General features: G+C 43.5%; 1 protein-coding gene across 1 annotated transcript; it reads left to right on the forward strand.

Moving 5' to 3' along the window:
- The first annotated feature begins 4,507 nt into the window (after positions 1–4,507).
- On the forward strand, positions 4,508–6,687 carry LOC4329166 (protein LATERAL BRANCHING OXIDOREDUCTASE 1). The gene is given in 5 exon segments (XM_015769199.3): positions 4,508–4,875; positions 4,968–5,227; positions 5,708–6,044; positions 6,296–6,371; positions 6,374–6,687. Coding segments are annotated over 5 exon segments (1,029 nt in total). The 5' UTR covers positions 4,508–4,635; the 3' UTR covers positions 6,490–6,687.
- Positions 6,688–22,453: the final 15,766 nt, after the last annotated feature.

A 22,453-nucleotide genomic window follows, 5' to 3' on the forward strand; every position in this document is an offset into this window, starting at 1 on the left:
ATTTTGCCAACTTTTTTCTAGGCCCAAAAACAATACTCGTTAAACCAAAATCAGGTAGGCTGAGAATAGCTTTGAAAGTGAGAGTGGACTATTTGCACATGGGCTTTCATGATAGAAAGACCCAGTAAGTTACATTATTGGGAAATTTACAAAAAACCATCCCATAAGTCACTTGAAGTCTGACATTTCATCCCATAAGTCATTTTTGTTGCAAATGCCCACCCATCTATGGTGAGGACATCACTATAATGTATACGCACACAACACCTGCATTGTCACCTTATCAGGTAAATTTGGTCATGTGTTTTGTTAGTCACGTTTACTAGAATAGAATGTTACCTAAAGACGAATATACATGTTTCTATGAGCTCAGATATTGTAGAATAGCATGGTACTATATAAGGGATGATACCACATTAATTTGGGCTCAATTAAAGCAAGAGATCAACTCCAACATGTTTTGGAAACAGATTCGGCCTCTAGCAATTAACCCGGAGTTAAACGGCTATCCTGTCCTCATTTAGAATCTGACTAAGGTGTTTAAATACTTGAGGAAAAGCTATTCCAATGATCTTTCCAACCGATTTGGCCCCACCTCAAAATTCCTTCGGAGCTATCCATAATCATCAAAACAAATCAAACCAGTTTTCTTATCCGAGCCAAAGTGGGCGACGGGCTTTTGTAACTGACTTGTAATCTTTTATGGGCTCCCACTCCACGACCTCACCCCTTTATGTAGCCCAGGTCATCACTTTTAGGTTTGGTTTTGTTTTTTGTTTATATTATGATTTTGCTCTATAGCTACATCCGGGTATTGGTCATGATCGATTAGATTGCTGTTTGTATCTTTAGAACCTCTATGATATTAGTTCACCACTTTATTAGCAAATACAAGTTTGCTTCTTCATATTTGTGTGGATTTACCTATCTAGCAATCTGTGTTGCTTTAATCTATTTCTTGCTGCGTTCTTTGTTTGCGTTGCAGGAAATGTTCTTCGTGAATAGGTGTTGGTATTTCTTAACGACATTACTAGAAATATAATTCTCAGCAATGACGCATAAATACTTCTGGTATATTATGGTTATAGAGTTCATCCGCAAGCGCACGGATATACCATTGTAGCATTTCACCCAAGAGTATTCCAAGGGTATCGTATTTATTTTATCCCGTGGGAAGATCATATAGAGAGAACTGAACTAATAATTTATATATTACTTGTGATAATTATATTCTAAGCAGGGGTTAATATAATCCAAGGGTAGAGTGACACACAAGCATTACTACTCATCCTCATAATAATTAATCTAAGCTAGGTGAAAGAAAAGAGAAAGATAATCTATTCCTATACTTCTAATATACATAGTATACATACATTCTAGTTAACTGTTATACTAGCTAATACCCTCTATCCGATGCCCTCATGGTACTTCGAGAAGCCACCCTTGACTGCCGAGTTCCTTATGACAGCCCGTCGTGACCATCCAACCGGGGCTAAATACGGAGGAATACCCTCCCCAGGAAATTAACTTAGGATTATATATAGGCGCGGAGGAATACCCGTACTGAGCTGTCACCATCAGCGGCCTACCTCTCATCCGCAATATATAACCCCAAATAATGATATCCCGTAATCTAGACACCATGTCTAAACTACCAGATACTACTCTAATATCATCGTCATGACATAGAGTAATTGCATAAGCAAACACTATACTCGCACCAAAGCATCTCCCAGATAAGCTAGCAGTATATTCAGTATAACATGAACATAATGTAAAGTAGGTACTCATATACTCGGAAAGTATTCCAATACCAGAAATGTATTTAGAAGAGTACTCTAATAAAAGTACAAGGCTTATAAAAGAGGAAAGGAAAGCTACTAGAGCCATACCCGAACTCTTCCGAAGGCTTCCAGACTTCTGATTCCTATTCTAATTCTATTTCACTAGCTAGATACTACTAAACTAAATTTGAGAGGAATGAGAGAGCTCTTGCTTGAGGTGTGTGAGTGAAGTGAGAATGGCAACTCCTTTTCTAGCCTCCGAATGACGGTTGTGGCAGTTGGAATGGTCGGAAATGCCCTCCAACCGTCATTGGGGGCTAATCCACACCATCTAGGCGAAGCCCTGGATCGGATGGCGCTAAGAAGGGTTCGGCCGAACCCCCTGGTTCGGCCGAACCTGGGGCCGACCCGATCCAGCCTAATTTCGGCTGGCGGCCTCCTCTGTTTCTTCTCTTCGCAGACTTGTGAATTTTGGCCCAGTTTGTCATGTCAATTCTGAGTCCTTGGCCCATTCATACATAAGTCTGGTCCTCGACATCGTCTGATTGATTTATCGTTGGTGTTGATGTCGATTCTCCTCCACTTTATGATTATTCTATGCAAAAGATTAGTAGACCTAATACTAGTGGAATATTATTATTCTAACATATTTATGCATTGCAAGCATCACTAGTTCTCTCATGTTTTGGTAATATTGACGGTCAAAACTGATCGATAACGACCGTCAACAATAGGTTAACTGGACGTGCCATGGTTGATAACAAGGTTGTGGTGTAGCGATTGCAGGTGCTGACCTCGGGTTTATAGCCAAATCCCCAACGTCAATCCCTACCTCAAAATGATAGTTATCCCTCACTAAAAGATCGATCCAATCAAAGTCACACCCTGTGGCATATTCCCTTTTTTTTAATTAAAAAAAACACCTTGGTGTGCACGTACTTAACTGAATTAACATATTTTCACATATTACTAGCTAAATAGTCGTGCTTTGTGTAACTTTATATCCCCGTTTAAGAACTTGAATAGGATTTTGGTTTAATTTATTTACAGAATATGGATTGGTCGAAGAAATTTCGGATCTAGCTAAGTTTTACTCCGTGATTTTATACAACTTTTTTCTTGTATAGATAATTTACTAACAATTTTCATTTACAAGATTCATTTTGTCTTTTTTAACTGAAATTTGTTTTGTCCTTTTATCTTATAGAATTGTAAATAAAAATATGAACTGAACAACTATAGAATATATAGAATACAGAGCACTAACATCACAAGAAATGTTCCACTGCTAGAGTGGGAGAACCATCTCCCTTTTTCTTTGGAACTCTAATGAATACATTACTCGATTATCCAGTATAGGGGTGATTATGCGAATGCTTTTACTTATCAAAGCATTTAATATATTTTGATAGGGGTGGAAACGCAAAATTGATAGGAATGCGTGATTGAGAACATTGCAGCCATTTATCCTTTCTAAGGTCATTTTTTTCCATCTCCTCTCTCCACGCTCCCTGCAAGCACCATTGTGTCTTTCCATTAAAAGGATCCTCTGATTTATTATATAGTTTAGCCACTGACATGTAAACCATAGCATACATGTCAGTGATTTAATTGTATGCGCAGTTAAGTCAGAGGATATGCTTTCATATTTCTATTTAAATATTTTTTTCTTCACTCGTCAGTTTGGTACCGAGTGTGCCGACTCAAGCCACTTTGTCCTTGCTGGTAGGTGAGCTAATGCATCCACGGAGAGCAATTTCCTCCTCACATTTCTATCTGTGATGTTCTCCTTCTGTCTTTTCATCAGCAGCTTGCGTTTCACTGCTAGCAAGAGGCAGTGAATGCTCGGGGTTAGAGGAAAGGTTCTCCTTAAGCTACCAAATCTAGGGACGTGTGGGATGGGAAAGTGCGGTGGAAGAGGCAACGCTGGAGGCGTCAGAAATGGGGGCGGAGGCGAGGAGACGGCAACTGAGTTGATTGGGTGTGATGGTTGGCATTCAATCTTAGTTGCATTAGACGGTCCTTATTATTCCGATGATGTGGCTCAATCTAGTGATGGTGGGAAACTATTTTAAATTCTTGAGGGATCCTCGTTATTTGCATGTCATCTAAATGGTTATGAAAAAAATTGAAAAAGTTTAACATGATAGATTAATATGAAACTTTATTTTTTACTACTTCAGATGAGTCGTAAGTGTTTACTAAAATTAAATACTTCTAGAAATGTAATCTTGACACCTTTTTAAAGATAGCATAAATAAAATTGCTGATGAAACCTAAAGGTTATCACATTAAGTTTTGTTATATGCAAAAATCTTCAATGAAACATGAAGAATATGTCTAATGCAAGCACTTCAATAAGATTGACTCGACTACCTTAACATGTGGTGGCTTTACATCAGCAATAAAAACGATTTAACGAGCTGATTCAGTTAAGTACGTGCTTTTTAATAAAATTGAACAGAGGTGAATTTTTGCAATAAAATAACTTGTAAGGGAGAATATTAAATTTCTAGTAACTTATGATATTGTTTCCGTAATTTTCTATTTTCGAATCGGACTTCCATGCACATTGAGCTTGCCTGTTCGCTTCGCGTGGTGTCGCTCGAACACTCGTGTAACAGACTAACAGAGTAGTAACGGACCTACCCTCTTCTAGCCTCTTCTTTCGACATGACATGATCTTTGATCTTAAAAACGTCGGCACCAGCAAGCGATCCGTCATGTTGAGCAAGACGCCACTGCGAATATTATCCGCATGGTTGTCGTGGCCGCTGTGCCCATTCCATAATGGAGTTATCAATTTGCACGGAGAATTAAACGGCGAGCAAGAACCAGTGAACCACCAATAATGGCAGCTGACGAGCAGTAATGGCAGGTCCCGGCGTTGGTGCAGGAGCTATTAGCCACCGTGCAGGAGCCACCCGGCCGGTTCGTGCAGCCGGAGCAGCACCGCCCCGACGCCGCTCCTCCCGCATCGTTTCCCATTGTCGACCTTGGCCGACTGTCCTCGCCATCGCCAGATGATGACGGCGGCGGCGACGAAGCCGCCAAGCTCCGGCGAGCGCTCGATTCTTGGGGACTCCTCCAGGTAATTAACCAGCCTTATATATGTCGATCTCCGCTTTGGTTGATGAGAATTCTTGGGGACTCGCTGATGAAAGAGAATCCGTTCTTGTTCAGGTTACTAACCATGGGATCGAAGCTTCTCTGATGGACGAACTGATGAGCGCGTCAAAAGAGTTCTTCAGACAACCACTCCAGATGAAGCGAGAATTCAGCAATCTGAATGACGGCGAGCAATTCCGGGCCGAAGGGTACGGGAATGATAAGGTGAGGAGCAAGGACCAGATCCTGGACTGGTCTGATTGGATCTACCTCAAAGTGGAGCCTGAAGACGAGAGGAATCTCGCACTCTGGCCAAAACATCCCAGTTCTTTCAGGTGACCAACAAATCATTCTGTTTCAACCATCCCGCATACTGAGAAAAAATATTTTTATATTGCCGAAAGAAAAAAAAGGAGTAATAGATCTGAAATTTCGGAAACTTTTCGGTCTAGAATAATTTGAAATTTGAACAATTTTTGGCGAAAGTAATAAATTTTGTTAAATTCACTAGAAGAATGAAAAAATTTGGGCAAAAAATTATCCTTGGACTCAAATTCCCAAAATTTCGGGCTTGTTCAGATTGATGTCATTTCACACCATACCATTTTTTGGTAGAGTTACTAGATGTGCATCAATTTAATTTTTTACCAAACTTTAATAAATACATAAGAAATCCTGCCAAAATTTATTAAGTTTTATTTTGGCTGCAATCTGAATTACCCCTTCGTAGACCTGTTACCGAAATATGGAACCCTCCTGAGAAATGTATTTACATTTATTATCAGCTTTGTGCCAAGTGTGTGTTCTTTCTGCAGGGATGCCCTGCATGAGTTCGTGGTGAGATGCAGGAGGGTGAAACGCGACGTCCTTAGAGCGATGGCGAGGATCGCGGGGCTGGACGACGACGATCAGCACTTCGTCGATCAGCTCGGCGGCAGGGCGACCGTGCATGCCCGATTCAACTACTACCCGCCGTGCCCAAGGCCCGATCTCGTGATGGGCATAAAGCCTCACTCCGACGGCACGGTCATCACCGTTCTCCTGGTTGCCCGCGGCGCCGACGGGCTTCAGGTTCTCAGGTATGGGGTCTGGTACAGCGTGCCATCATCGAGCACTCACGCCTTGCTGATCAATGTAGGGGAATCCACGGAGGTAAGCCTTGTGTAGTTCCCAACTTTTTCATCAAATTTTTAACTTTTCCATCACATTAAAACTTTTCTACACACATATACTTTCAATTTTTTCTTTCAAACTTTCAATTTTAGTCAAACTTCTAATTTTGGCGTGGAACTAAACACATCACCGATTTCTCCTTGTTTCTTGGCATGATACTGATGGTACAATATAATTCAGACTTCTGGATGTTGACTTGACGCATCGAATCGAACGGTGTTTCGACGCAGGTAATGAGCAATGGGATGTTCAGAAGCCCGGTGCATAGGGTTGTGAACAGTGCAGAGAAAGAGAGGATCTCGCTGGCCATGAGAAGCGGCTGACACTGTACAAGAAAATGAAAGCAAGGGACTTCTTGGTTGGGCTCTCTGAACATTTTTCTCGAGGCACAAGATTTGTTGACACGCTCAAGATCAGTCCTTAGTTTCTTAGGCTATTGGCAATCCACTCGTGCTGTATTGCAATTGCAGAGGTAACAGAAAGTATTTTTAGCACCTAGGTGTGTGTGTATATATATATATATGCACCTAGTGCATGCAAGTCAACATGTGATTTAAATAGTTAAATAAAAATGTAAAAAAATTGGTAACATAAATGGTGATGATATAAATTTGTACACAAACATGAAACTATAAATTCGCTCTACACTTAAGAACAAAAAAAATCAGCTTTGCTCTACACAAACAAAGTTCTGTTTCTGTTTAGCATTGCATGTTTTTATATGGATTTCTAGCATCACAATATATCTAATTATTTTTTCATTTTTCTTCTAAAACTATTTAGGCTGCATGCAAAAATTAATGGGTGCGATTGCACCTAGTAGGTGTAGAAAAATCAAAAAGTAATATTTTCTTTCTTTTTTTTCGACAGCATTAGGACTAAGCAATAGCAACCAAAGCTAGAAAGTAAGAACAAAAAAGGAAGAAGAAAAGAATTACATGGCATACGCATATGCTAGCTAGGGTGTCCCAAGTATGCGAGATTTAATTAACATGTTAAACATATGCCTGGTTTAGTTCCCAACTTTTTATTTAAAGTTCCAACTTTTTCATCACATCAAACTTTTTTTATACACACAAACTTCTAACTTTTTCGTCACATCGTTTTAATTTCAATCAAACTTTCAATTTTAACGTGAACTAAACACACCCATAGAAGTTGGAACTGACAAGTCAAGATGTTGCAAATTTGGAATTCTGCTTATCCTCGATGGAAATGATTCCTTGTGCAAGTAAAAGACACCAAAGCGAGGAAAAGTTCGTTATAGAGGAAGGTATGATTGATCTCTGAGAGATTGTTTTGGTTTAGGATGAGATACGCCAATGGTGAGGAGATATTTGAGATTTTCATAATAGACCCAACAAGTTTATTAATTGCAAGGTCTAACAGTACAAGTGAGGAGTAGGGATGAAAACGGAGCGGATACGGACGGATAATGCTCATATCATATTCGTTTTCATATTTTTTGCCGGATACGGAAACGAATATGGATAGCTCGAATACGGAAACAAATACGGACTATCTCGAATACGAATAAGAATCGAATATGATCGGACATGAATACGGAAACAAATTTTTCTCGGAACATGAAAACCAATTCAACTTCTAATAGAAATAAATATCAACATATATAATTAGCTCATTTTATATAAAATGTAGTATAATTTATAAATATTTTTAAAATTTTAAATAATATTAATAATGTGGACTAGTGTTAAGAGATGAACTACTATTAAAATCTAAAAAGGTATATTGAAGGTCATAGAGTTATAAAGAAATAGGGTATGTCTTGTGGCTTCTGCGGATATCCGAATAGCACTGTTCACCGGATATCCGAATTATTATCCATATCCGACGGAACCCTGATACCATATTCGTATTCGTTTCCGAGAGAAAATATCCGTATTCGTATCCGTATCCGAACTATCCGAGAATTATCCGATCCGAGAGGTATCCATATTCGTTTTTATCCGGAGCGGACGGAAACTATCCGCTCCGTTTTCATCCCTAGCGAGGAGCTATTGAAGAGAGGAAAAGGGGATCCCCCATCGAGATCATTGTTAGTTAAGTAAAGCAATTGGACTGATGAACTATTAATTTGATAGCGGAGGTGGAAATGTGTCACACCCTAAAAATCCTAAATATATAAATTGTTGTTTAAATGGAATTATTAGAATTTATTTTTAAAAGCCTAGAAGAGAAGATCTAATTTTAATTAATAAATTCCAACATAAAATGGGGCCAGATAAAATTTCATTAAATACTTTGCTTAATTCTATAATTCCTAGATTTTTCTGGGATTTATTTGAGCTAAAGAAGTATTTTTAATAAATAGAATTGTATTTCATGAATAATTTAAATTGAAAAAAGGTTTTTAAAAGTCTCTTTTGGCTTTGGGCCGAAAGTCGGCACAAAACCTTCTCTCTCTCCCCGGCCCAAGTCGGCCCAGTCCGCCGCAGCTGCGCACGCGCCCTCGCTCGCTGACAGGTGGGGCCCGCCTGTCAGGTCATCGTCTTCCTCGCGCCGCTGCCGGCCGAAACCCTAGCGCCGCCGCCGCTTTCCAATTCGGCCGCGTCTTTCCCGATCTGGTGAAATCGATTGAGGGGAAATGTTTCCCGAGATCTCCTCTACCTTTTCTCTTTTGGAATCATCCTCTAAATTGCTTTGGAAGTTCGTGGATTCGAGGTCGAATCGGATCGGTCTCTTTCCTCCGAACCCCGAGGTTTCCTTCGCGTCGCCGGTCGCCGTGGGCCTTCGCCGCTGCCTCCTTGCCCCTATAAAAGGATCCCCGGTGTCTCCTCTACCCACCGCCACCCTCGCCTTCGTCTCTCGTCGTCGGAAGCGCCCTAGCGCCGTGTAACCTCGAGTCGCCGTCATCGCCGTCGCTCCAGCCGTGCGCCGCCGCCGTTCCGGTCGTCGTCGTCGCTCGGGGAGGTTGCCATCGTGGTCGCCAAGTCACCGCCGTCCTCGTCCGCCCCTTCGCCGCCGCTGTAGATCGCCGGAGCACCGCCGTCGTCATCAAGCCGAAGACCGCCGCCGCTTCTTCCTCGTCGCCGTCGCCGTCCGTTGATCTTCCGCCGACGTTTTGGTCATCGGTGAGTTCGCCGCGTCGCGCTCTACGTCCTGGTGCCCTCCGTTCGTGCCGAAGCGTCGTTCGCCGGCGAGTGTGCAAGCCCGAGCCGCCGCCGGTGGTGACGTCACCGCTGACGTCATCAGGGTCCGTCTGCCTTGAGCCGCCGTAGACCCGATCGATCTCGGCCGTCCGTTTTGGATGGATCGATCTCGGCCGTTCGTTCCCGTGAACCGCTGCCGTGCGCCCGATCCACCGCAAACCCTAGCCGCTGACGCAATAATTTCCTTTTCCTTTTCAAAAATAATTCATTATTGCGTCATAATTCCATTAAAATCCATATAAGTGTTTTAATCCGATTTAATCTTTAAAAATTCATAACTAATTCATCTGAGCTCGGATTTAGTTGGTTCAAGTCTCTAAATTTTTCTAAAATTGAGATCTACATGTTAAAAATATCCACATGTTCTGTTCATGCTTGTTTATGTGCTGTTTTGGTGTTTTTGCTCTTTTCTGTTTAGATTCCGACGTTTCTGGAGAGTCCGTTTTCGCAGGAGAAGAATTTGAAGAGTTCCAAGGCCAGCAAGGCAAGTCACACAGATCCCAAACAACCCTTTGAGCATGTTGATCCCATTTAAAGCTATTGTTTCTATTCAAATATTGCATTTATTTTCGAATGTCATTGGGTGGAATCAACCTATTGTTTGTTATAGCCTTTTGTTCTTGATTACTTTATTCCTTGATACCTTGGGTTATTATGACTTGACTAGTTGAGCTTTATATATATTGGTTCAGCTAGATATTAGATGTGATTGCTTAGCCATGCTTAGAAACAATAGCACACTATTGGGATAACTTATGACTCACTATTATTTAATGATGGCTTAATGATAGCTCACGATGGTCAATCGTGATTGGTTAATTAATTATTTGCCAACTAAAACTTGATAATGGTGGGTTGTGAGCACATGGTTTTGAGAGTCGTGCTCATGACAATTAAGGACCGGTTCACGAGTTTCGGTTGTGAAACATTAATCGTGCCAACCACAAGCCAGCGTGGGCAACGGCTTTACCTTTTGTATAGCATGGTTCATTGCGGGGCACCAGACTGAGAAGTGGCGGAGATAAGCCCACGGGGGTCGCTGGGGAGTCCATGCCTTGTTTATAAGGGGGTGATTATGATCCAGGAATGGTGCGCTGCGGTGGATTGTGTTGTGCGAGGGGTACTGTCACAGCTCCTTTCTGAGGTACCGTGGTGGTATTGAGGTACATGGTGACATGATGTGGGGCTGTGTCTTGTGGGTACAGTGGTACACCTCTGATCAGAGTAAAACTATTCGAATAGCCGTGCCCGCGGTTATGGGCGGGTCTAACAATGTCTTTCGTGATTAGTCTCACACCTCTCATCATGATAATAGATGCTATAAATGGTAATAATTTATTTAGCTCCTGGTTTGGAATGGTATATTCCTGGTTTGGAGATAGATCTGTACAGCCGGGTATGGTTGTTCAGAATGGTTGGGCCTATACAACAGGGTATGTTGTATAGCGTTGGATTAATATTGATTAATTATTACTTAACTGTTTTATTAAATTCTGAAATGTTTATTAAATGCTGTTTATGCAAATGAAACCCTATTATGCCATCCTTTGTGATTCCTGTGCACTTGCATATTTGCTGCGTGACTTGCTGAGTATGTCATATACTCACCTTGCAATCATTCATCAGAGGAAGAGTTCTACAGTGATGCTGATGGTGTGGAGGATTAGGTGTAGCCCTGGTCAAGCTGCCTGTGGAGTGGAGTCGTCTGCGCCGTTTATCTTATCTTTCCGCTGCTTAGATCTTTATTGATTGAGAGGAACTATCTACCTCTGTAATGACATTTTATTCGCTTATTAATTAGAGTAATAACTGCACTCTATTATCAATTTGTTATTGTGTGCCTCAGCTGATTCCTGGACGAGGGTTCACACACATGTAAGCGTTTGGAATTTTGGATAGAAATTCCGGGCGTGACAAAATGGAACGCCTCCGGTGAGGCTGTTGTTTGTGAGAATGACAAATCTAATAATTAAATAACACTACCGGAGAAACCATCTTTCATAGGTTGGTCAAAATCCACAATAGTCTCGGTTCAAGTAGAAATCGGGACTAGAAACCATTTTTAGTCCCGGTTCTATTTGTGTCGGACGATGTCAGGGCACCGAGGATCTTTAGTCCACTAAAAATAGATCTTTAGCCCCAGTTGATATCATCAACCGGGAAACCGGGACTAAATATCTCCCTCCTACGTCTTAAATAGATCGAACCAGAGACTAGAGACTTAGACTTCCTCATCCTTATCTCTTAGTGCTAGACAGATCTAGACTTCCTCATCCACATATCTTCTCTCACCATTTCTCTCGCTGTCTATGTACTCTCTCGTTCCTCATCCACATATCTTCTGCAGCGGAGTCGACGGGAGAAGGGGCGGTGGCTGCTGGGCAGAGTCGGCGGCGGCCAGATGGGGGCGGCGGCCGCCGCCGGGCTGGGGAGGCAACGGCGGCCCGCGACAGGAGGAGGTAGTGGCCCGCGGCAGGTGGCAGGCTGCGAGCGGGAGGCGGCGGCCTGCGGCATGCGGAGGACTTGATTTGGGGATTTGATTGTTTTTTTTAAGAATTTGTGATTCATTAGATATGTGTTATTTGATTTGTGATGCATGTGTGATGTAACTTTTTTAGAATTTGTGATGTACTATTTTTGACAATTTGTGATATGAATCTTATATGATATGTGATGTTGTTACTTTGATTTGGGGATGTAGGGAGCAACTCGATTTGGTATTTGTGATGATTTTGTGATTTTGGTGAGTTTGGCGTGAAATCAATATTCAAACAACAATAAAAAAAAGAAGAACATGCGCTACCCTCTCTATTCAACCGGGAATAATGATTCCCCTCTTTAGTCCCGGTTGGTAACACTAACCAGGAATAAAGATGAATCTTTAGTCCCGCTTATTTTAACCGTTGTAGGATCGAGATGTCGACTAGAGGGGAAGGGGGAGGGGTAAATAGGCGATTTAAAACTAAATGACACCTAATCAAAACTAACCTAAGTTGCTAGGTTTGGTGAATGTGAACTCTAACTAAGCAACTAAGTTATGTTTTGCAAACCTAGGGTGATAGTGGATCAATTATATCTCTAGGAAAGTAAATCACACTCCTATGTCAATGTTTAGCAATCCTAGGGTGATATGATCTCAAGTATGTCTCTAGAAATGTAAATTGCACAAATGTAAATGCGACAATCAAATGAGACAAGGAGACAAGAGATTTTTCACCGAGGTTCGGAAACTCGCCGGTTTCCTACTCCCCGTTGAGGCGAGCCCAACTCCACCACTCAACCACGAAGCCACCGCACGCCCCCTTCGTCAAGGGGTGGGCAAGGCGTGAGCCGGCCCACGGAGAGGACTACCCAAGCCTCGATCACTAGGGTAGTTCTTCCTTCACTCTGAAGGTGGTGAACTCCAAACCACTCACAAACCGGCGCCGGGCCTCCTCCACAATCTTCTCGGAGAGGTCACCGGGCAACTCCTCCACAAGCCGTCTAGGAGGCGGCAACCTCCAAGAGTAACAAGCAATGACCCGGCGTGGAGATGATCAATCAAGTGCCACACTAGCTCTACAAGTGGAAGCAATGTACTTGACTCTTGGCTAATTAACCCTCTAACACACTAGATGGATGAACACAAAGCTCAAGTGGGTGTGATAGAGGTGCAAGGGGTGTATACGATTGAATTGGGTGCCAAGAGAGACCCCTTGTTGCTGGAGGGGGAGTATTTATACTCCCACCAACCAAAACTAGCCGTTGGGGACGAAATCCCCCAATTTTGTGCTCTGCCGGTCTGACCGGACGTATGCGGCCGGTCAGACCGTGCTACTTTGCAACGGCTAGAAAACTAGCCGTTGTAGTGCTGTCAGAGGGCCCCATCGGCCTGGCCGGTCAGACCGGCCTCGGCTCGGTCAGACCGCCATCGGCTCGGTTTGACCGAATACGGCTCCGTCGGCTCTGTATCAGCCACCCTGAGCAGCACCATCCCGGCCTCTAGTGGGCCGGTCTGACCGCGCATGTGCCGCCGGTCAGACCGGCCTTATGCGCCGGTCAGACCGCCGTCTTGTGGCCAGTCAGACCGGCCAGGGCACGCCGGTCTGACCGCCCCTGGTCAGGCCGAAACCAGTGAAATCCCAAGTGATTGTGTGTGTGATGAAAAGCGAGCACAAGTCTAAATGCATAATGACCTAATGTGGCAATTAAAATCATCTCTTTGCTAGGTCATTACCCCTCTTAATAGTACGGCGAAACTAAAAAATAAACTAGCAAATTTGATCGCCCTACACCTTGATCAATTCTAAATTAAAGCGCTAGTTTTACCGTCTTCTTTCTCTTTGCTTTGCGCCGTCAATTTTAATCCATCGATAGTCATCCATGCGCACACATGACGTGGACCTAACTTAAAATATTATCTCAATAGCAACTGTTAGTCCACAATTAGCATTTGTCATTAATTACCAAAATTAACAATGGGGGCCTAGATGCTTCAATCTCCCCCTTTTTGGTAATTGATGACAAACAGCACAAATATATATATAATCAAACATAGATCACATGGACATATATTGTCAAAAGCTCCCCCTAAACATGTGCATATCAATCATAGACAACAAATATGGAACCAATGCACATTTCAATTTCACATTCCAATAAGCACAAACACATAAGCAATATTTCAATGTGAACTTCAAGAAATATTCATTCATGAACATAAGATGGTCACATATATATCAATATCGCATACACCATCCATCATCGCACAAGTTCACATCACTTAACCAATCAAATCACAAAAGTCACAAATCATCCTAAAAGGGCTCACAAATAAACATAGGCTATTACAAGACCACGAAGGGTCCAAATGACATAGAGTTTAACAAAACGACAAAGAACACACAATATAGAGTAATAGCCCATACCCATACAAAATATAGCCCAAAACACCTTAGCCTATTAGAAATGAGGGCACTATCCTCACTACTACTAGTCCCAACCCACAAAACATAAAGCACTCTTTTCTCCCCCTTTTGGCATCAAGCACCAAAAATGTCTTCACTCTTGTGGAGGAGAAGGAGGACGCGCCGAAGTGGAAGGATGAGGAGCATCACGACGACGATGATACACAAATGCTTGGGAGCTCTCCAACAGTTGGACTCGAGAATCCAACGTACCCACTCTAGTGTGCAATCTCCCCACGGAAGCATTCAAGTCTCCAACGTCCGTGCAGAAGCCACGAACATCCTCATGTAAAGCTTCATGCCCGGTAGACAAGCGTTGAATGCTTTCACTTAGGGTATTAATAGCCCCAAGTACCGGGTTGAAGTATTTGTTGGGTTGCATTCCAAAATAAGCATACTGTAGATGGAAGAAAGCATTTGGATCATACCCAGGAGGAGGAGGAGGTGCTGAGCTTGAGCTAGCTCCAGGATGAGAGGAGGGCGCCGGCCTAGGAGCACGGGGAGCTCCAAGCTGAAGGCGGGGCTTGTACTGCTTGTGCTTCTTCAAATTTTGCCCAGCAGCCCCAAGCTTGTCTTGAATCAACCTCATGATGTAAGTGGCATAATAGATTCCCTGAGTAAAGGTCCCCTTGGAGATGGCAATCTCTTGCATCATGAGAGACACAATGTCGAACTGACGGCCCTGAATGATGGCATCGATGACGTGCCAAACCACCCCCCTAATATCATCATTGTTACCAAGGCGAGGGAGGATGGTAGCTCTCACAATCCTGTTAACCACACTGGGGATAGTCCTCAGGCCGGCAACCTTCCCATGTGTGTACCGTACTTCATCTTCATAAAACTGAGAGAGATAGTCTATGGAGAGTGGATTATGGGTGTGCTCCTCATGCAAGTCATCTCCAAAGTCCAAGCAAATATTGAGGAGCCACCGGAATTGCCTCCTGTAGATAGAACACTGAAGGGTATCGGACATCCACTTCAACTCACTATAGTCATCTCATTGTAGTATTGTTTGAGAGTCACAATCCGGTCAATGCAAACAGTCTTGAAGAGATCCTGCAAGCCCTCAAACTCTGGAGTCTCATTGATGTCTCTCCAAGAAATCCACTTATGCTCTGCAAAAACTTTCCCTGCATAAATCTGCTCATACACACTCTTCTGGAAAGCGGTGTGAAAACGGGGATCCGGGGTATCCCGAGGCCTCAAAAACTGATCATGGTGCCTCAAGATGGTATACTGCGATGGATTCCTCATGTTCACAACAAACTGGATGGAGGGATCAATGTGCATATCATCACTTCCTTCATCCTCATCCTCTCCACTTCCACTGTCATCATCTCTACTAGCCTCCTCACTAGCCCCTTCAACATTGGCCTCAACCTCTTCATCACTTTGAGCGTACTCATCTCCGCTCGATTCCTCAGGCTCACTCATGGGATCCGGAGTGGGTGCACGACGACCATGGCGAGTGCGGGGAGGCATCACTGTCAAAGAGCAAAGGATGATAGATATTAGCAATAATTCTAGAAACAATTTGGAGAGGTGAAAATTTGCTTATATCCTGTGGAGGGGTGGTCAGACCACAGCCAGCAGGGTGGTAAGACTGACGGCATCAGGCCGGTGAGATCGCCCGCTGGTGGCCGGTCAGACCGACGGCTGCCGGCCGGTCAGACCGGCGGCTGACCCACGGTCAGACCGCCTGTGGCTTTGGGCAGACCTCCTCCCACAAGTTCAAGCATCCAAAAATTTTCACATCTTCACATTTGAGTCTAAAAATTGCTAGAACAATATAGCTCAAGATTGGAACTAGAACATCAAAGGGTATGGCCTAGTTCATCAAGATTGGAATAACTACCCATAGCCCTAGGGTGAAATAGATTGATTTGAGAGAATGCACAAGAGAGAGAGAGTGATTTACCGGTTGAAGGGGATGAATCACACCAAGAAACTACCCTCTACTGGTGCAAATCGAAGAACACCTCGTGCTTCACCTAGGGTTCCATGCCATGGATCAAAAACTCAACAAAAACACGAACTAATCCATGGAATAGAGAGAGGAAGCGGAGGAGAATCACTTACGGTGTAACCGGAGAGAAATCCACGGTCAAACCGAGAGGATTTGGTGGAGGAAAGAGTTAGGGTTTGAGGGAAGGTGAGAGAGAGAGAGAGAGAGTTTTTTGAGTTGGGGATGAATGGGGATGAGATGGGAGAGGGTAGGTGCGGGATGGAGAAGAAAAGGGGCAAAACTGCCTGGGCCCACCTCGACCGGTCAGACCGGCCCTATTCGGCCGGTCAGACCGCCGCACCTGGCCGGTCAGACCGCCAGGCCCCCTGCCGGCTGTGCACAGCCCTTGCACAAGCCGGCAACCCCCACACAACAAAATTCAACAAAAATTTAATTTTTGGAGCAATTTTAAAATGTGTGAGTTGAAATATTGCCAACCATTCATAACATTTGAAAATTATGAAGATTTGCAACAAAACTCACTTGAGTGCTAGGAGGTGACCTTTTATGGTTTATAGGGGTTTTTGGGCGAATTTGATTTTCAAATAACTTTTGAATGATTAGGTTTTTGAAATAGATTTGAATACCAAAAACATATCAAATCTTCTTCTCTACCAACTTTGTTTTGAAACTTTTATCAAATTCCTTCTCAATCTCATTTTGGGGATAAATCTCATTTTGGCCAAAACTAAGAATCTAGTTTCTTCAAAATAGGGCCAATATGGCATTTTTATTCAAAAATCATTTTTCTTGCAATGTGAGGCTTGGAAAACATATAGGAAACCTTTTGAAACATTTTCCAAGAGATAGTTTTCAAATTACATTGATTTTGCAAAAGTTTTGTCTTAGGTTGACTTGGGCATTTTGAAAATACTACTAGCACCACTAGTTGATTTGCTCACATATAAAAGGAAGTAGAGCACATGTAAGAGTGCAAAACTCCCCCTTAATGTGACATGCTCCATTTTCGCAATGAAGAACCAAATGGCAATAAATCCAAAGCATAAGAGCAAATGAGAGCAAATATACATAATGCAAAAAGAAGCAACCATGGTGCACCATCTCAAGCCACATTAGAGAAATCTATGACATTTAACTCATTCCTCAATTTGCAAAAGCGGGTTCATCAAGAGGCTTGGTAAAGATATCGGCTAGTTGATCCTCGGTTCTTATGTGTCTAATGACTATGTCACACTTGACAACATGGTCTCTTAGGAAGTGATGGCATATGTCAATATGCTTGGTTCTAGAATGTTGGACCGGGTTATTTGTTATCTTTATGACACTATCATTGTCACATAGGAGTGGGGTTTTGGTGAAGGATATGCCATAGTCCAACAATGTTTATTTCATCCAAAGCAATTGGGCACAACAGCTACCCGTCGAAACATATTCTGCCTCGGCGGTAGAGAGGGCTACGGAGTTTTGTTTCTTGGATGACCATGACACAAGGGATCTACCAAGCATTTGGCAACTACCAGATGTGCTCTTTCTATCCACTTTGCAACCGGCATAATCCGAATCGGAATAGCCAACAAGCTTAAACTTAGCACCTTTTGGGTACCACAAGCCAATAGTAGAAGAATGATTTAAATATCTTAGAATCCTTTTCACGGCCACTAAGTGACACTCCTTAGGAGCGGCTTGAAACCGTGCACACATGCAAACACTAAACATGATATCCGACCTAGATGCGGTAAGGTAAAGCAAGCTACCAATCATAGAACGATAAAGCTTTAAATCTACTGGTTTACCTCCCTCATCAAGGTCGAGATGCCCGTTGGTTGCCATAGGTGTCTTAATGGGCTTCGCATCCTCCAAGCCAAACCTCTTGAGTAGATCCTTGATGTACTTGGTTTGGCTCACGAACGTCCCATCCTTGAGTTGCTTGATTTGAAGTCCAAGGAAGAAGTCCAACTCTCCATTCATGGACATCTCAAATTTCCTAGACATCATATCACCAAATTCCTTGCAAAATACCTCATTAGTAGAACCGAATATGATGTCATCAACATAAATTTGACACACAAAGAAATCATCTCCAATGATTTTTGTGAAAAGGGTGGTGTCAACTTTTCTAATTTTGAAATCCTTTGACAAAAGAAAATCTCTCAATCTTTCATACCAAGCCCTAGAAGCTTGTTTTAAACCATAAAGAGCTTTTGAGAGTTTATAAACATGGTTAGGAAGAAAGCACATGACAAGCCAAGATCACAAATTTGAGCAACCGAAAGCAAATAGAAATTTAGAGATTTAACAAGAGAAATATTATCAATTGACAAATCATTGGAGATAGCAATTTTACCTAACCCAATTACCTTTCCTTTGCTATTGTCTCCAAATGTCACTTTCTCTTGTTCTTTCCCTCCTACTTTAAATATGGTGAACATAGCCCTATCACTGGTCATGTGTTGAGTGCATCCACTATCAAGCACCCAATGGCTCCCACCAGTGCGGTAGTTCACCTAGAAAAGAAGATCAAGCTCTTTTAGGTACCCAAACTGGTTTGGGTCCTTGGAGGTTAGAGACCAAAGCTATGGGCACCCAAATGACATTCTTTTTACCACCGAGTGTAGGGGAACCCACATATCTAGCAACAATGCTACCATCATGAGCCGTCCTAAGTATATAATGAGAATCAAACATGCATGTCTTAGGAGGCTTACCACCAGAGCAATCATTCACCAAATGCCCAACCTCACGGCACTTGGAGCAATACTTACCATTGCTCTTGACAAAACGAGTGGCACGGTGAGAAGGTTTCTTACCCTTCATTGGAATGAATCAAAGTCCCTCCTTGTTAAGGATGCATCGTTGCTCACTCAAAATCTTGTCAAGAGTGTTCTTACCCTTGAAGCACCTCTCCAAACTCTTGTTGAGCTTGGCCACTTGCTCCTTAAGCTCATTGTTCTCAACAACAAGTGAGGCATCACAAATGGAAATACAAGAGCTAGAGCTAGATCTAGGCATATCCACAAGATCATCACAAGAAGTAGAAATGCTAGATGATGCAACATGAGCAATATGGCAAGTAGCACTATCATCAAGCAAATCACAATATATGCCAACATCATGAGAGCTCCATGTTGAGTAGTGGAAAGGAGGTTGTCATGAGTTTCCTTAAGATTCTCATGAGAAATGGTGAGTCTCTCATGAGAGGCCTTTAGCTCCTCATACAAGACCTCCAAAGAAGCACGATCCTTCTTTAGGGCCTTAAACTTGACGATCTCCTTCTCACTATAAGCATGGAGCTCCTCAAACATACTCACAAGCTCATCATCGGAAACATCATCACAATCATCATCACTCTCACTATCACTAAGAGATGTTACCTTAGAGGAGCCCTTTGCCATGAGACAAAGTGGAGCGAAGAGTGATGGAGCCTCCTTGATGGCAACAACGGCCATCTTCTTCTTCTTGGAGCTTGCATCATCACCACCTTCTTCCTCGGACCCGGATGAGGTGGAGCTCTCCTCATTTGAGTCCCATTCCGCGATGAATGCCTCAATCTTCTTGCCTTCCTTCTTGAGCTTCTTCATGAGCTTGTAGCCTCCACTCTTCTTCTTGGATGACTTGTCTCCATCATCATCCTTGGAAGGGCACTTGGAAGCAAACTGTCCCTTCTCACCACACTCAAAGCACCTCAAGTTGGAGAGAGTCTTGTTGGGTCTTCTATTTCTTCTCCTATTTGAGTTGGAGCCCCTTCCTCTCTCATTTCTCCTTCCCAAGAGATCATTGAACCTTCTAGTAAGAAGGACAATCTCTTCCTCCAAGTCCTCATTGACTTCATTCACCTTGCCCTTGCCCTTATCTTCAACTTCAGCTTGGAGAGCAATGCACTTCTTGGAAGGTGAGGCTTCCTCCATCTCCTTCTTCTTTAACTTGTACATGTCATTGGTGTTGATCTTCCCCAAGAGGCTTGCGGGTGTCATCCTTGACATGTCGGAGTTGATGAGCATGGTGACAAGGGTCTCATACTTCTCCGGTAGAGCCCTAAGCATCTTTTGGGCAACCTCAAGATCGGTGTAATTTTCCCCAAGCCCCTTGAGATCATTCACATTGACATTGAACCTCCCATACATGTCATTCACACTCTCATGAGGCAACATGGAGAATGTCTCATATTGGATCTTGAGGAAATGAAGCTTGGCATCCTTGTACTCGCTTGTGCCCTCATGGATCTCCGCCAACTTGTTCCAAATCTCATATGCGGTCTCAAGGTTGCTCACTCTATCGAACTCCTCTTGGCTCAAAGAGTTGGACAAAGCATTCATGGCTTGGGCATTGAGTTGGAGGTTGCGGTGATCAATCTCCGTCAAGGGCGTGCCGGTGATAGCAAAGCCTACATCCACAATACTCCAAATATGGAGGCTCATAGCTTTGAGGTGAGTAGACATTTTAATTTTCCAAGTGGAGTAGTTTGTGCCATTAAACATGGGAGCCTTCCCTACATGGTTCACCTCATTCGACATCTTCTCTCTAGGCGGTGAAGCCTAATTAAGAGAGACCAAGCTCTGATACCACTTGTAGGATCGAGATGTCGACTAGAGGGGGTGAATAGGCGATTTAAAACTAAATGACACCTAATCAAAACTAACCTAAGTTGATAGGCTTGGTGAGGGTGAACTCTAACTAAGCAACTAAGTTATGTTTTGCAAACCTAGGGTGATAGTGGCTCAATTATATCTCTAGGAAAGTAAATCACACTCCTATGTCAATGTTTAGCAATCCTAGGGTGATATGATCTCAAGTATGTCTCTAGAAATGTAAATTGCACAAATGTAAATGCGACAATCAAATGAGACAAGGAGACAAGAGATTTTTCACCGAGGTTCGGAAACTCGCCGGTTTCCTACTCCCCGTTGAGGCGAGCCCAACTCCACCGCTCAACCACGAAGCCACCACACGCCCCCTTCGTCAAGGGGTGGGCAAGGCGGGAGCTGGCCCACGGAGAGGACTACCTAAGCCTCGATCACTAGGGTAGTTCTTCCTTCACTCCGAAGGTGGTGAACTCCAAACCACTCACAAACCGGCGCCGGGCCTCCTCCACAATCTTCTCGGAGAGGTCACCGGGCAACTCCTCCACAAGCCGTCTAGGAGGCGGCAACCTCCAAGAGTAACAAGCAATGACCCGGCATGGAGATGATCAATCAAATTCCACACTAGCTCTACAACTGGAAGCAATGCACTTGACTCTTGGCTAATTAACCCTCTAACACACTAGATGGATGAACACAAAGCTCAAGTGGGTGTGAGAGAGGTGCAAGGGGTGTATGCAATTGAATTGGGTGCCAAGAGAGACCCCTTGCTGCTGGAGGGGGAGTATTTATACTCCCACCAACCAAAACTAGCCGTTGGGGGCGAAATCCCCCAACTTTGTGCTCTGCCAGTCTGACCGGAGGTATGCGGCCGGTCAGACCGTGCTACTCTGCAACGGCTAGAAAACTAGCCGTTGTAGTGTTGTCAGAGGGCCCCATCGGCCTAGTCGATCACACCGGCCTCGGCTCGGTCTGACCGAATACGGCTCCGTCGGCTCTGTATCGGCCACCCCGAGCAGCACCATCCCGTCCTCTAGGGGGCCGGTTTGACCGCGCATGTGCCGCCGGTCAGACCGGCCTTATGCGCGGCGGCCGGTCAGACCGGCCAAGGCACGCCGGTCAGACCGCCACTATGTGGCCGGTCTGACCGCCCCTGGTCAAGCCGAAACCAGTAAAATCCCAAGTGATTGTGTGTGTGATGAAAAGCGAGCACAAGTCTAAATGCATAATGATCTAATGTGGCAATTAAAATCATCTCTTTGCTAGGTCATTACCCCTCTTAATAGTACGGCGAAACTAAAAAATAAACTAGCAAATTTGATCGCCCTACACCTCGATCAATTCTAAATTAAAGCGCTAGTTTTACCGTCTTCTTTCTCTTTGCTTTGCGCCGTCAATTTTAATCCATCGATAGTCATCCATGCGCACACATGACGTGGACCTAACTTAAAATATTATCTCAATAGCAACGGTTAGTCCACAATTAGCGTTTGTCATTAATTACCAAAATTAACAATGGGGGCCTAGATGCTTCAACCGGGGCATCTTTGGTTCCGGATTCATGGTTCCGGTTGCATAGCCGGGACTATAGGGGGTTACGAACCGTGGGTGAAAACCCTTTGTCCAGCAGTGTAAGTTGCCTCCAAGAGACAAAGGAATATCACCACTTAGCTTGAGGCAAAGCAGCGCCTAAATATCAGTGTCTAACACTGATAGAAAAAAA

This window comes from Oryza sativa, chromosome 2, assembly GCF_034140825.1.
Source record: "Oryza sativa Japonica Group chromosome 2, ASM3414082v1".
In the NCBI taxonomy this organism is placed as follows: Eukaryota; Viridiplantae; Streptophyta; class Magnoliopsida; order Poales; family Poaceae; genus Oryza; species Oryza sativa.